This window comes from Copadichromis virginalis, linkage group LG2 (assembly GCF_057382275.1).
Source record: "Copadichromis virginalis isolate Kocher_CV1m ecotype Utaka linkage group LG2, C_Virginalis_male_GT1.1, whole genome shotgun sequence".
Lineage (NCBI taxonomy): Eukaryota > Metazoa > Chordata > Actinopteri > Cichliformes > Cichlidae > Copadichromis > Copadichromis virginalis.
In genome coordinates this window covers 21,820,886-21,837,439 of record NC_140619.1, presented here as the reverse complement: position 1 = coordinate 21,837,439, position 16,554 = coordinate 21,820,886, and the positions used below count along the sequence as shown (strand labels likewise).

The window sequence follows — 16,554 nt, the reverse complement described above, 5'->3', positions numbered from 1 at the left end:
TGCTGTTACTTTCCAGGAAGTGGAGGGAAGCATTATATAATCTAAATGTTTTGTGCACAGAGTGTGTTTGTCAGTTTATTCTCGAGGGGATTGCTGCCAAAGGTTATCAGTACTAGAAAAGCTGATGTTAAATGAAGTGTTCTCACTTCAAATGAGCCGTCAGCCGTTAACAAAAAAGACACACGTGCTGTTTCGTAACAGCGTTTGTTCATTTAGATTCTATAAACTGTATGTCTGCACTTCTTCTGCTTACCCCCAAGACCAGGCCGTAGACGGTTGTCATACCCATCCAGCAGGCTGTCCAGGATGCGTGTGAACAGAGTGATGTTGTTTTTAAAGGAATCAGATGTGGCATCTGCATTCACCGATCTAGTAAGCAGAGACATGAAAACAACAAGGGGACACTTCAGCAGTACTCTGATTACATTTTAGATTCAGTTCTTCTCAGCAGCTTGATTTATGAAAAGCACAGGAGTGCTTATTGTAGCTGGCAGAGACTGCATACCAACACAGATATACACGTAACCATGTTTCTCATGCACATGGATGACCCAGTTCCAGCCATCTGATCTGGGAGTCAAAACACAACTGACTATGCAAATCACAGCAGAGATTCATGGTAAATAAATTCAGTTAATGTCCCACATTAAAGCTCTACTTAATCACCACTGTCAACAGCTCTGGTATAACAGCCTCAGGTTATGGGCATATTTTACTTTAAGCAGTCGCTGGGAAAGTATAAACAATATTAATCATTTTTTCCCCCATCTTTAGCTCTTTTTCCTGTTTGAACCACAATCCTTTAATTAGCTTCACTGAAAGCATTAGATTAATGTAGCCTTCATATTTATGTTACAGGCCAAAATAGCATATAAATATTTGATTTGTTATTCTCAAGTATGTTCTAGGTTGTGTATTAAAGCCATAAGAAACACAATCATATGAGTATACCAAAATGCTGATTTTCTTATTTGCTTTGTTGGGCGGGGAGTCATAAAAATTATAAAAAATCTAAATTAGCTTGTAGAGGAAACCTACACCAACTAACTGACCCATTAGTTTAAAAAAATTATTAAAGTGAGCAATAAACATAGATGATTGTACTCGTGCTAACATTATCTTGCTAGCAGTCTGATTAGCTTGCTAGTTTAGCTTAACTAAGTAAAAGTATCAAATTTAGCCATAAACACAGATGATTGTAGACGTGCTAACATTATCCTGCTAGCAGTTTGATTAGCTAGCTATTTTAGCTTAAACAAAGTATCAAATTTAGCCATAAACACAGATGATTGTAGATGTTGTGCTAACATCCTGCTAGCGTACCTATAGATACACAATCACTACTGGGCCTTACAGTGCAGTGTTTGATATTTGATACATGTTTATACTGATGTATATCGATATATATTTGATATGTAACCTGAGGACAACGGCTAACAGTACATTTCTACAATGCAGCAGCATCTCCCACTTAATGAAATGAGGTAGATAATAAAACAGCAGCAAAATGGCTACCATTACTGGTAGCAATAGTTACACTGAGAAAAATAAATGTTAAAAAAACAAACAAACAGCCGACTCAGCTAATTCAAGAACAGCAGTTTAGTATGTTTACATTTTCTTTGCTTGTTGGTGACAGCAGACATGCTTAGCATTGAATATAGTGGGAGATGTTTGTCTTTAAGGCTTTCATCAACATAAACCTGTTTTACGATATATACAAGGCTGCCAAGTCTGCGTGCAAAAAAAGCAGTTCAATGGCAAATCAGAACAATCCTAATAAAATTTGCTAAATAATATCACAAATGCAGGTAGATTAATTTGCTGCAAGAGTCCAGTTAAATGCAATGAATGCAACAAAGCTCTACTTATATATGTTTATGGATTATTGTGTATGGCTTTATTTGTTGCTCTCTTTCTAGAAACCAATATATTCTAAATCTGAATACTGAAAAGCACCTTTAATGTCATTAGTATTGTACACTATGTGGGGTTAGCAGTGTTGGGTAAGTTACTTTAAATTAGTAACTTAGTTACATTACTAGTTACTTCTATCAAAAGTAACTCAGTTACTTCAAGTTACTCGTTACTTTCAGAGTAACTAGTTACTAGGGAAAGTAACTTTGGTTTAACTCAGAATTCTCTTGTTAATGTGTTGCTTCCGTAACTGGATACCCAGCAAGAGTGCCAGTCTTCTAGCTTGCTTACTTGCCACAAGTGCACTGTGCCACCTACCAATACAGGGAGTGCAGAATTATTAGGCAATTTTTGAGGAATAATTTTATTATTGAACAACAACCATGTTCTCAATGAACCCAAAAAACTCATTAATATCAAAGCTGAATGTTTTTGGAAGTAGTTTTTAGTTTGTTTTTAGTTTTAGCTATTTTAGGGGGATATCTGTGTGTGCAGGTGACTATTACTGTGCAGAATTATTAGGCAACTTAACAAAAATCAAATATATACCTATTTCAATTATTTATTTTTACCAGTGACACCAATATAACATCTCCACATTCACAAATATACATTTCTGACATTCAAAAACAAAACAAAAACAAATCAGCGACCAATATAGCCACCTTTCTTTGCAAGGACACTCAAAAGCCTGCCATCCATGGATTCTGTCAGTGTTTTGATCTGTTCACCATCAACATTGCGTGCAGCAGCAACCACAGCCTCCCAGACACTGTTCAGAGAGGTGTACTGTTTTCCCTCCTTGTAAATCTCACATTTGATGATGGACCACAGGTTCTCAATGGGGTTCAGATCAGGTGAACAAGGTGGCCATGTCATTAGTTTTTCTTCTTTTATACCCTTTCTTGCCAGCCACGCTGTGGAGTACTTGGACGCGTGTGATGGAGCATTGTCCTGCATGAAAATCATGTTTTTCTTGAAGGATGCAGACTTCTTCCTGTACCACTGCTTGAAGAAGGTGTCTTCCAGAAACTGGCAGTAGGACTGAGAGTTGAGCTTGACTCCATCCTCAACCCGAAAAGGCCCCACAAGCTCATCTTTGATGATACCAGCCCAAACCAGTACTCCACCTCCACCTTGCTGGCGTCTGAGTCGGACTGGAGCTCTCTGCCCTTTACCAATCCAGCCATGGGCCCATCCATCTGGCCCATCAAGACTCACTCTCATTTCATCAGTCCATAAAACCTTAGAAAAATCTGTCTTGAGATATTTCTTGGCCCAGTCTTGACGTTTCAGCTTGTGTGTCTTGTTCAGTGGTGGTCGTCTTTCAGCCTTTCTTACCTTGGCCATGTCTCTGAGTATTGCACACCTTGTGCTCTTGGGCACTCCAGTGATGTTGCAGCTCTGAAATATGGCCAAACTGGTGGCAAGTGGCATCTTGGCAGCTGCACGCTTGACTTTTCTCAGTTCATGGGCAGTTATTTTGCGCCTTGGTTTTTCCACACGCTTCTTGCGACCCTGTTGACTATTTTGAATGAAACGCTTGATTGTTCGATGATCACGCTTCAGAAGCTTTGCAATTTTGAGACTGCTGCATCCCTCTGCAAGATATCTCACTATTTTTGACTTTTCTGAGCCTGTCAAGTCCTTCTTTTGACCCATTTAGCCAAAGGAAAGGACGTTGCCTAATAATTATGCACACCTGATATAGGGTGTTGATGTCATTAGACCACACCCCTTCTCATTACAGAGATGCACATCACCTAATAATAATGGATACTTTATTGATCCCCATGGGGAAATTACTTGTTTTTCTCTGCATTTGACCCATTCACTCAGTGAAGCAGTGGGCAGCCCACTAAGCAGGTGCCCGGGGAGCAGTGTGTAGGGACGGTACCTTGCTCAGGGGTACCTCAGGGTAGCCGTTAAGTGGATTCGAACCGCCGACCTTCCGATCATGGGGCGACCACTTTACCTACTGAGCTATCCCTGCCCCAATTGAGCTATCCCTGCCCCAATAAATAAATAATATGCTTAATTGGTAGTAGGCTTTCGAGCCTATACAGCTTGGAGTAAGACAACATGCATGAAGAGGATGATGTGGACAAAATACTCATTTGCCTAATAATTCTGCACTCCCTGTAGAAAGGAAAAAATAATGTGCACACTTCCACGAGAGAAATCCCACGCCTGATTCTATCCTAGCCATTCTATCCTCGCTTTTTACATCCAACACAAAAACTGCAGTCGTGTTGCTTTCGATTGTACTCAGAACTCGGAAATTCTGCCTTCTGAATAGGAAGATGTAGGTAACAACAGACTGCAGATGAGCTGCATACAGAGCTGGACTGGGACAAAAAAATCGTCCCGGGCATTTTGACTAGAGACCGGCCCACAATTATAGGAAAAACCATAAAGCCTTTGAATGAAAATAAACACTGTTGTGACAGTGATGTACACTGATCTGATGGTATATATGTATCAATCTATCAATTGTTTGTTGTAAGACTCAGATAATTATTTTTTTAAAAGTGAGACATTTTAAATGAGAATAAGAAAGTATTTCCTTGTGCCCCCCTTTCCCTTTTAATGCCCTACATGGACCCCTGGCAACACTTTGCTAGACCCGCCCCTGCACAGTTACCAGCTGTCAGCTACTTAGAAAAGGATCCTGGTGTTATTTATCTCTCAGAAACAGTTCATAACTTCCCTTCAACTCATTCATGTCACCTTAAAGGTAAACCTGTTTCTCCATCACAGCTCTGGTGATTCAGTAAGGACATCTCCTGGTTTCATCTTCATGTTTCCCTCTCACCACATAACCAAACCGATATCATGACCAGCAGATTTACAGCTGTGGCTCCAGCAAACATCAGCTGATACTAGAAATTAATATTAAATAAATTCTAACAACAGCTGATCAAGCTTAAACGTGCTGCTGTTGTTTAGCGCGACATCCGCTGGTTTCCTCTTTCTGGCGCAAAGTGGGCGATAAATAAACAAGAGAGAAAAGCCGATCAGCTGATCATCGATCAGTTTTACGATTGAAGCAGAAACAGGAGAGAAGAAGAGGCAGCTGTGCAGCTAACACACAGTAACTCCAGCTTTGTGTCTTTTTCATTGTAGCTGAAGTCCGGGAAGAACTGTTCCTTTTCACCTCAATATGAAACGCGTAATATTTTCTCTGAATATGAGACGATTCTGTTTTTTACAGGACGGTTGGCAACTCTAATAATTAACCTTATGAACAAAATAAAGTTCAACATCAGTAACATAGCACCACCCAGCTGTATAGAAACTCCGTCATGCTAGCTAGCACGCAGTACGAAAAAGTCAGCACAACGAAAATAAACTCCAACTAAACTTGGTTCATATCTGACCCAGAATGACTGCAGGTCATAACTTCTTACCTGCAGTTCAGTTCACCTGACACTCTCGGACCAGTGGCCGCTTCGGGTCTCTCTTCTTGCCTCCCTTTCTCTCATCCACCTGCTGGCTTCCACCACTTGCTAATGTTATTGAATCTGTGGAAGCTCTGCGACAGCCACCACACGAAGTAACGAATAACGAGCCTATCTAAATCCCAGTAACGAGTAACGCGTTCCTGGTTTTGGCATAATAACTAGTTACCGTGCTCGTTACCACAATAATAACGTAGTTACTGTAACGCGTTACTTAATAACGCGTTAGTCCCAACACTGGTTATAACACCATGTTACAGTTAAGCCTGCTGTGAGTAGTTTTTCTCTATAGTAATGCTATCATTACTAAAGCAATGCCATCCTTATAGTCTCCCTAGAGTGCAAAACAGCGAGACAAGCAGGGGCATGTCTGAGAGGAAGAGCAAAGTGTCAGCCTCACATGAGTGAAGATGAATTTATCACATAAAAAGATCTTCTTCAACAAGCTTCAACAAACATGTTTCACCACTTGAGGCAAAAACACACCAATAAGTAGAAGCAGGCTAGGAAGGAGGGGATTCGAGCAGCTGGCGATGTGCAAAAGTAAAAATATTGACTCCATCGAGATTCACTGGAGCGCACACCTGTTGCACTCCAGAGGACAGGAGTTTTTCGGTTTTATTATAAGACAACATTGTGCAGCTCCTGACAACTTCCAAGATTACATTTCTTTAGTTATTCTTAAACTAAAATGTCATGTTATGCTGTTGTTTAAAATCTCCAGGGAAAACACTTCCTATGCTAGTTTTCTCCTTATACTTGACCTGAGATTACAGCCAGTGATGTAATGTTTTATCACTACTATAGCACTATAATGCTGCAGCTGTTGCTAGCGACACCTGGTTTTGATAGATTTCTGACAGATCTAAAACATTTAAAAGTTTAATATATATGCTTGCTTATGTCATTTTTTGCAGATTGGGTCTACACAACTTTAGCACTTTTTTTCCTTTGTCAGCACATCAAACTGACAATGACAGTGCTGAAAATAAACATCAACAACAGCCTCAGATTAATATGCTCCGCAGATTTTTTTTCTTGTAGTAAGAAAAGTCCAGATGTTACTAATCATATTAAAAATGAGTCAGTTTTAATCTTTCCAATGAGCAACCATGGTGTGACAATCAAATCACAGCACATAAATAAAATCAGGACCTTGCAACTAGAAATGAAAGTAAAATGACACAGAGTAAATCGCTCAAACATCCATATTGACCTCACTGAGTGCTAAAGATGTTTACATTTACTTGTGTCACATTGGTTTTGGCTGGTTAAAATCCAAATTTTAAAAAAGAGATGAAACGATTTTAAAGAGTGTTTCACAATGAGAGATTTCCAAGTTCTCTTGGCACAAAACAACACAATAACAATAATTAGCTAAAATGTAACAACTGATGTATCCAAACAATTTGTTGTTCACCCTGTTAGTCCTACTATCTGCAGTCTGGACGTGGAAAAATGTCTTGAAAACATAAAGGCGCTGATGAGATAGATGACGAAGTCCAGTTTTCAGTATCAGTGTATCAGTGGCATCCTGAAGCCTGGAGGGGAAATCCGTGGCCTTATTTGAATCGCCCCTCCTGCTCCTGACGCTGGCTGCCTCTTTGTAAGCGCCTGACTGACCTGATCTGTCACTCGGGCAAATATCATAAACACACCTTCACACCTGAGCGCCTAATGTGAGGCGTCCTCACACAGCAGCAGGGCGCAGAGCATACAGGAGAGATTTAAAGCCATCTATTTATTTATGCATTTCAAAACATTGATGTCTATGGGAATTTGTAAATGGAAACTAATAACCACACAAACTGTGCATTGTTTAGCCCAGTCATAAGAAATAACAGAGGATTACTCAAATACAATCGAAATGATGAGCCTTTTACTTATACACCCCCCCCCCCCCCCCCCCCCCACCACCACCACCACCACCACCACCACCAACAAACAAACAAAAACCCATGAGATAAGCAGAGCTGGCCCCCTGAGACAAAGTGTGTGATTCTTGGCATGTCTTCACTTCAAGGGGTCTCTCATTCAAAACACTCACCTGGTTTTCCAGAGGGCTGTGAGAGCCAGCAGGCAGACGAGGAGTAAAGGAGCGCTCTCTCTGCTCCACATGGCTGCTTCCACACCTACACACAGGACAGCCGCTGCAATGAATGGAGCCTCGCATTAACAGGCTTGACATGCCAGTGGATTTACAGCCTGTATGTGTTCCATACAGTCAGATTTTATGACACTGATTTCCGGGGATTCCCTTCAGAGCGCCGTAAATCAATTAAAAATAAATAAATAATAAACACAGGGAGGGTGGATGGGCAACTGACAGTAATTAGTATTCACTGACGCGTCTCACTCCTTCACTCACTGAACATTACTGTTACCAAAAATATGAAGCACCGATTTGAGCCATTTTGATAATACAATCGATTTAAAAAAAAAAAGCGGAAATAATCATTAAAATGTGATTAGATGAAACGTGGAAGAAGGTTAGAGGGATGCATCTTCTCTCCCACGCGTTCTTCTCCGAGCCTGAATCCGCTTATGAAAATAAGCGTTTGTTTTGTAGGTGAGGGCGAATGCAAGGGAACTCACCTCAAGTGCAAAAAGTACCCGCTGCAGCTGAATTCGTCGAAGATGCTCAAGAAAGTTAAAGACAATTCACCGCTCTCTTCCGTCTGAAAGAGACCCAGTGAGAGCGAGTCTGTCATGAGAGCCAAGCTGCAAGCGCCGATAAATCATAGTCCCAGCCAGCAGCAGGAATGCGCCCGAAATACTTTCAGTGTCTCAGGATTTAATACCAAAAAATATAATGGCTAAATAGAAAATAATGTCAGTGAGAGGAAAGGTCTCTAATAAACAAATAAATTAATTAATTAATTAATGAAATGAAGTGAAATGTAAACCAGCAGCAGTCAGAGCTGATCCGGGCTTCAAATCTCCTTGTTCAGCATCCTCCTCAGCTGTTAGAGCCTCGATGTGAATCGTGATAAGCAAGAAGCACATCTCAGTCTCCCTCATCTCTACAGAAAACTACAAAGGCTGCGAAGGAGACACGCTGGGTCCTAAAGGCGGTTTTGTATGCACTGAGCCTCCTTCCTGCAGCCTAGACCTTGGAATGTGAGGATGTTGTCTCCACTCACAGTCAAATACACGGCGGTGATTACGAGTGCAGCTTCGTGGAATTCTTGTTATTGAAAATGCATTTTTTCTTTTAAAAAATCTTTATCTAGTTGATCATTTTATTTGAGGTACATTTTTTTGGTGAACGTGTTATTGTGTGTGTGTGTGTGTGTGTGTGTGTGTGTGTGTGTGTGTGTGTGTGTGTGTGTGTGTGTGTGTGTGTGTGTGTGTGTGTGTGTGCTCCTGGAACCAATCTGGACTTTCCACATGTGCTCCAGTTGTTCTTTCAGCCCCTGGTACTCTGGTACTTCTCTGTTTTATCATGCTCCATCTTCCTGATGTTACCATCCACAGGCAATGTCGAATCTAGCACAATTGCTCCTTTTCAGCTACCACTATGTCTGGTTGGATGGCCAGCAGCTGCTTGTCTGTCTGGAACTTGAAGTCCCACGGGACCTTTGCACTGTTGTTCTCAGCCACCTTTGATGGTGTCTCCCATCGGGACTTGAGGACTTCTAGTCCACATATGGCACAGATGTATCTGTGTACTGTCTCAGTCACTTGGTTGTAGGGATGGGTACCGGTAGATCTGACATAAACGGTAGTAACCAGACCGAAAAGCAGCGCACATTTCGGTGCTTTATTTCGGTGCTTTTTTTTTTCCTGAGCTGTGATACACTTTAGATTCTAGCCAATCATTTTACGTTTCCGAGGATAGTAGGCGGATCCAGGTACGTACGTTCTTTTAGAGCAGAGCTACAGATTAAAAATGCCCAAGGCAAAGTGGTCAAAAGTCTGGTTGTACTTCACAGCAAAATATACAAACTCAGCAGCAACAAGTGCTTTAAGCTGATCCTGTGATACTGTGCAAAGGAGGTAACACCTCGAATCCGATGAAACACGTGGCAACGCATAACGTTTTTTTTAAAAGCCGAGAAATGTGCCGTATTTGATAGCTTGCTGCGAGACCTCACACCGAGCACGTCTACTGCGGGTGTGGTGCCTGTTATTGGACCCGGAGTTAGCAACATCCCCCAAAAACCCGAAGAATAGAGTCCTGGCCCCTAGCCCTGCCAGTGTAGCAGAAATGATGACGGATGATGATGGCAGCAGCAGCCGTTCTTCTCTGCGTGAGTAGCTTAATGTTGTTCGTGTGTAATTTACGTTGAGTAGGCTAACCACGTTATTACATTAATGCATGTAAGGTGAACTAGCAAACATCATCATAGCTACATGCGGCTGTCTTCTTGTTTGATGGCAGATACTCCCTTCACCCTGGCTAAAAAGGCTAAAATGACCAAAGAAAAAGTGGAAAACAGTTAAACATGAGAGGTTTTTGGACAAAGTTTGTGTTTTTTCCATTGTTTAAGCACTGCTTCCAGCCAAGAGTGATGCCATATATGCCCCATAGCTGCAGAAAAGGCTAACATTGTTATCTAAAACAGCTGAATATGAGAGTTTTTTGGACAAAGCCTGTGTTCTGCATTCTTTAAGCACCGGTTCGAGCACCGTTTAAGCACCGTTTCAAAAGAACCAGTTTGGCACCGGTATCGGATAAAACCTAAACGATACCCATCCCTACTTGGTTGTGTCTCTCAGTGCACGCAGTTCCAGCTCAAAACTTACAGCCTGCTACTATGTGTTGGATAGTCTTGGGGGCACCTTTGTACGGTTTGCAGCTTTGGCCCAATCAGCTGTAGACTCCTGCCTTTACAGATATGGTACTTACAACCTTTTGAAGATAGACACCGTCTGCCTCAGGTATTATGGAGCAGCTCATCTCAGGTGGACACCTGCTTGATGTAATATAGCAGCTGGGTGATATCGGCCCACATCAGGTGTTGAGGAAACAAGATGAGAAATGGAGCAAAGCACATAAAAAGGACTGGGAAAAGAAAAAAATCCCTTATTTTAAGACATATGTAGAAAGATAAGACCTATTTTATTTATGTTTTATCTGGGTAATTATTTTATCACAGCAGTTGAAATGATGTTGTAATAAATAAATAAATAAAAATGATTACATAAATTCTTATTGTCAGACAGATGACATTCTGCCAGGCAGATGTATTGTATTATAGAGAGTGATAGCATATGGTATCAAAGCTATATCTGCCTATATCTTTACTCTACCTATTATGGAGCTCAATCATTGTATCTTGATACAGTGGGTGCTCATTTTAACCTGGCCAGTGACATCCTTGAGAGCCAAAATCTCAGACTTCAGGCTGCTTTAAACACCCACTTTCAGATTTTTTCCCTACTCCTAGCTCTCTTTTATGTCACTCAGAGCAGTTATCCTTAGTGAGCCCTGGCTGTGAGATGCCCCACCCACCTGCTGTTTAAACTTTTTGTTTAGGAGGGGCAACCAATGTTGGCTTAAGAGGCAAGTTGTGGATTGGAAAAATGAAGCCAACACAAGAGTGTGTCAGTGAGTTTTGTGTTTTGTGACCTAAAAAAATTGCCAGAATTTTCATCAATCATTCAATTTTTCTCAAGCATACTTGAAGTGAGACGCTCACTAACCAAGCACATGAAGATAAAAACCACCACTAAATCTCGCACTTTTGCAACATCCTTTACAACCATCAGCCTTTGGGAGCTGTTCTTTCAGTACCACACATGCTGCAGCGAAAGCGGCAGGCATTTTCTCACTACACTCTTTTTCTTTTGCATAACTACCTCTAAATGCAAGAAGCCTGTGAAAAAAAAGAAATCACACAAAAAACTACCTGAAAATATGATAATTTAACGTGACCAACAGAAGAAGCAACCAAGTAACCAAGAGGGGAAATGTCACAACTGAGAAGGTAATTATAGGCTTTACTGTATTATCTGTGTAAGTGATGAACTAAAAGGTTAATCCAGCTATGAATCCTTTGCACTCAGATTGTCTGTAAATTCCTAATAAGAAGCATTTTAAGAGGCAGAGAAGCTCAGAGTTTGTGTTTTTGCAGCGTAAACAATTTGTGTGAACTAGGTATTAGTTACACATGCTTAGACAGGTTGGAAAAAAAGGGCCATTAACAAGAGCTGGTGAGTGATAACCCAGCACATACTCTCATTTAAGAAGCAGCACACACACACACACACTGAGTCCTCAGGGGTCTGACCATTATCAAGCAGACTCCCTCTGCTATACTTCAAACTAGAAGGATGTCCCATTGATCTCCCCTTTAATTAATTCTTGCCATGTGATCAATGAGGTGGGTCATCTCAGTAACGGTGACCCCTGGGCCCTTAGTCAAGTCCAACTTAAGTGAGAGGGAAGGAAACGGGAAGCGAGGACAATCGAGGGCGTCGAGGACAAAATAAACAAATTCTTGTCTTTTATTCTAATCAAATCTGCGTGCATGCCTGTGCGTATGTTCCTTTTTTTTCCTCTGAACTTGGGTTTTGCTTGCGCTGCTAGCCGCTGGGTTACATACTCTTACAGCACAATGTTTATTGCAAGATGTTGCATCACCCAGCCCACTGCCGGTCCTGAGCGTGTCCCAATTGGACTCGGTGTGACAATGCATATTGATCGAGCCCACGTGGAGGAAGGTAATAATCGCAGGTTAAAAAGTAGCAGCAAAGGTTTAAATAAAACAATTATTTAACCTGTTGCACGGGGTTTTGTTGGCACTTGCGTGTGAACATTGAAATTCGCCTCATGATGTTAAAAGCCAGTTTTGTGCTGGTAATACTGTGATGGGAGAAAGACTAGATATGCAAAGTATTTCATCATTAGCATGATTAATGGAGGGGTGAGTAACTCCAATCTGTTCTTTCGCTGGCACCACAGACTTGCCTATTAACCCTTTGTGTTAGAAGCTACTTGCTTCCAGTACGCTGATTACATGAAAACAGCACAAATGCCAAGGGAGCAATGCAAATGCAGTTTGAGACAAGCAAAGGAATTGACTCATGTGGTTTCAGTCAGCGGGGAAATAGCTCAATGATGATCTGGTCAATAAGAAAACACACACACACACGCAGGTGGCAAAAAAGTGCTTCTGCTGCTTAACATTTTAACAAGAGGGCCCCCTCCCACCGGTCAGAGCAGCTATGAGATGCTTATAGATGCATCTCCCCTCAGAATTTTAAGTCTTTGATATTAGCTCTCTGCCAACCAAAAGTAAAATGCATTCGAATAAATTGTAAAAGCTATATGAGGAGATATGAGTCACATGTATAGATATAAACCCCCCCCCCCACACACACACACACACACACGCACACACACGCACACACACACTCTGCTGGAGACATCCAGGAACTCACACCTGAGAAAGTGACTGGAGCAGCTTGCAAACATGTCTCCATCACCTGGATCGAATTTTACGCTTTACCCTGTCAGAGCATCGCACGCAGCTCGGTTTTGCTTGCGTTTGTGATCACACACACAGCAGCTGAACGTGATATCAGACCGCGCAGCTTTTCATATGATTCCTACATGAGAGCGAACCACAGCACAGCAGGTGGCTGTTGACTCCAGTGACATTTTGGGAAGAAAATACCTGAGCCTGTCGTCGACTGTGCCGTTGTCAGTTTCATGTCAGCACGAGTCGATTCACTAGGCAATGCTGGAAATGCTAAACCATTCTTGGGCCTGTTACCTCGGCAACAAGCCATGCATGGCAGAAGAAAGATGTTGTGAGAGAAAAAAGATGAGGAGTCCATGGAGGAGCTCTGACACTCTTAAAGTGATAGGTCACCCTTGGAAATCCTTTGTCACACACATGCTGCTCATGAAAATACCAAACCGGCTGACACACAGCTCTCATGTTCATTGTCGTTCATTGTGTGTAAATTAAGGCTCAGTCGAATTAAATTACAATCCACGGCTTGCTGCTGGTGACCTAGATTCAACGTGTCAACTAAAACTGTAATATTTATAGTGTAATGTTATTGTATCTGCTTATAAAATGCTAAGAGAGGTGCAAACAACAAACCGAGTGGGAAATATAGGTGGAACTAATAACTGTGGCTTTGTTATTCATTCATGTGCAAATGATGGATGCACTAAAACAAAACGGATCGCCCATTCCAAGATGACAGCTCTTTCATTTAAATTGCTCACTGGCTGAAAAAAGGTTCACAGGCCTTTTTCGGTTTTGGGTTCATGGAGCTGCCAAGCTGCCTGAAATTATTCCAGACCTCCTCTGATTTCCTTGTGCTCCCCACAATTACACAAATAGCATAAATTTATTTTTATTAGCTGACTCTTAGAGGGTTTTCAGATGTGATTGGAATAAACAGATGCAAAGATATGTATTGGGTGTGGATAAAAGCCTTTTTAAAGCTTTTTAAATCACACGATACTGCAACACCAATAACAGGTATTATCCTATAATTACAGAGGTCCTTGGGAGTTTTTGAACCCTTTTAAATTAATGGTGAAGAATGATCTTAAACATCATCCAACTTTTATCATTTTACCTGTTAAGGGCAAAAGTATCTGAACCTTTACTTTGAATGTCTGGTGTGATGTCACTGCGCAGCAATAACTGCAGCTATAGGTAACTTCCTCAGTACTCATGTTTTTGCATGAATTGCATTCTTCGGGCCATTCCACCACTTTAAGGCCAAACCTTTACCTTTATCCTCCTATAACCATTCCTTGGTAGAGGAGCTTGTATGGTTTGAGGTGTTGCCCTTATACCCACCGTCTCTTGGGATTCAGATCAAGGACAAATGTCCAAATGTTTTCATATCAAAATTCCTCATATCAATTAGAAATAACGGTTCCATTAATGATAACAAGTTGTCATTGTAGAGAATCAGCAGCTCAGACCCAAACCATGATTCTACCACCACCATGTTTCACAGATGGGATAAGGTTGTTATACCTGAAGTAGGGTTTTTGTTTTTAGCCAAACAGAACACTGGACATCTACACCAAAACACTTTACTTTGGCCTCATCAACTAAAACTATTTCTGACCTGATCTTTTACAAGCTGCACTGGCTTCATCTTTGTAACCATTGTTTCTCAGGATCGTCCTGATTGGCGCTCAGGAACAGTAATAACAGCCACTCTGAGACAAGCCTTTAACTCTGGTTTCATCTGTTACAACTCAGATACACACCACTCACTTACTCGCCGCTATACTCACCACATCGGTCGTGTTGTGCGCAGACAGTGACGTCACCACAACACTCTACTAAAGCTGAGGCACAAGTACTCACTGCAGTATGCTCCTGATACATCAGCACTGGTACAGGAGGACAAGAAGCATGGAGATCATGGAGCTTTCTTCTTTGTTTTTCTTTGTTTTTACCACAAAGTCTCATCTTTTCAAACTGTGTTAACACTTTACTTTGTATGATCTATGAATCTCTGAGCTTCTTTACTAATGCATCATTAAACTGGTGGTAAAAACTAAAACTATATTATATACACACTTGTGTCTTAAACCCAACAGCACCGACCACAGTCAGAGCCATTAGGCCTATTTTGGGCGATTGGCCACTCCTGAGGAGCTTAGCAGTGATGTAAAGCATAATCTGTCCGTCTGTGGATTGATGAGTTTTGATTGAGTTTTGCAGCATTTTCCATCTTGGTGACCATCAACAACTTTCTTTAAATCCACTTAAATCTACTTCATTCACTCATGACTTCCACAAATATGTGTTATGAAAGTCTTTAGTGTCCCCAGTGATTCTTTGACTTTCCCTGTATGTATTTGTTCTTTCTTGTTTCCACTTCCTGTTTATTTGGTTCTTTATTCTTCCTTCTATGTCTCCTGTGCCTTGATTTTCTGTCTTTGTCTTACTTCCTATTCTGTCTCTTATTTTTTTGCCTGTATGGGTTCCTTTCTTTGTGATTGTCTGCTCGGCCTTTATTGTCTCCACCTTTGTCTTGTTCTACTTTCTGCCCTCCGTGTCCACAGTCTTTCTCTTTGTCACATTGTTACCTTTTTGTTTGCTTCTAGGGGTTAGCATATTTTTCGATTCTGTAACAGGCAGAATAAATGCACAGATGTTGTTTCATCTGCTGCATTTCAGTCCTTTTGGCTTCCAACAGGGTCGTTGCAATAATACACCGAAATGGGATGTAGGCATTGGCGATTTTATTTGTTACAAGTGTGGGTGACAAGTCAGTATCTTTACTGTTGGAATGGCATATTAAAAGATCTCTAAAGGAGAACAAATCACCAGGTTTAGGAATGGTTATGATTAATCAAAAATAGTAATAATTGCACTTGCAGACTCCACAAGACTGAAAGGAAAGTCAGAATGAATGGACAGAGGAGCAGGAGCAGGGATGTAATGGCCTCAACACACTTTGGTGTTTGACTGACATGTGCGGTGCAGAAACAACTCAGCAACACACTCCAGACAACCAGAGATGGAGACAAATAAAAGTTCAGCTTGAGTTCATGCTGTATCAGTGGGTCTGATTTTTTCCCTTCTCTATTATATAATTCAGCATCTGAATCACAGGCATGCTTAACTTATAAAAATTAAAAGGCCAGCTTCATGACCTTGACAGTGTTATTTATGTGGCACAAGTTTTCTGCTCACACTGCTGCTAATTTCCCTGAGGTTACCAGGGAAACTAAACTGAGTGCAATTCAACGGCCCTCTGTGTTTTGCTGGTCATATTGCATCTTCAGCTCCAGAGTTGCTGTAATTGTCTTTTTTTAACCGTGGCTAAATTTAACCACTGAGCTGGTGTACAAACAGCAACGAGATAAAGCGTGGGCTCTCGCACCTGCTTTCTACTGTCACACGCCGAAGAACATCCCAGCGTCACGGTGCAGTGGAGAAACAGACACAAAAAGGAACGTTTTTACATGTGGGACCTGTAGGTGGATAGATTTATACTGAGGTATTAAAATAGTATGAAGTTAAAAGAAATGAAGGAGTATATTTGGTGTGACTACCTGAAAAGATACGAGTGCTGGTAAGTGGACAGTACGTGTTGATATGATATTTTGGGCAGGTCAGTGATAAGCGTCCAAAACTGTGGGAGGATTGCCAGGGAGGATAAGACCAGCTCAGCAGAAACAGGTAAGTTGAACTGAGAAGGCACTTGAAGCGCTGTAAAGCCGGGAAACAATAAG

The 16,554-nt window shown here is 41.3% G+C and overlaps 1 protein-coding gene across 2 annotated transcripts in view; it reads right to left on the bottom strand.

Moving 5' to 3' along the window:
* The window catches only part of gabra2b (gamma-aminobutyric acid type A receptor subunit alpha2b), a 47,840-nt gene extending 39,438 nt beyond the window's left edge, over nt 1-8,402 (bottom strand). Inside the window, exons 1-4 of one of the 2 annotated variants that reach the window (XM_085473468.1) lie at nt 8,285-8,402; nt 7,974-8,056; nt 7,426-7,528; nt 254-369 (exon numbers count right to left, since the gene is read on the bottom strand). In XM_085473468.1, the coding sequence (XP_085329594.1) occupies nt 254-369; nt 7,426-7,496 (187 nt within the window). In that variant the 5' untranslated portion in view covers nt 7,497-7,528; nt 7,974-8,056; nt 8,285-8,402. Of the gene's footprint in view, nt 1-253; nt 370-7,425; nt 7,529-7,973 lie in introns of both variants that reach the window. The other variant, XM_085473476.1, reaches the window with a different exon arrangement.
* Nucleotides 8,403-16,554: the final 8,152 nt, after the last annotated feature.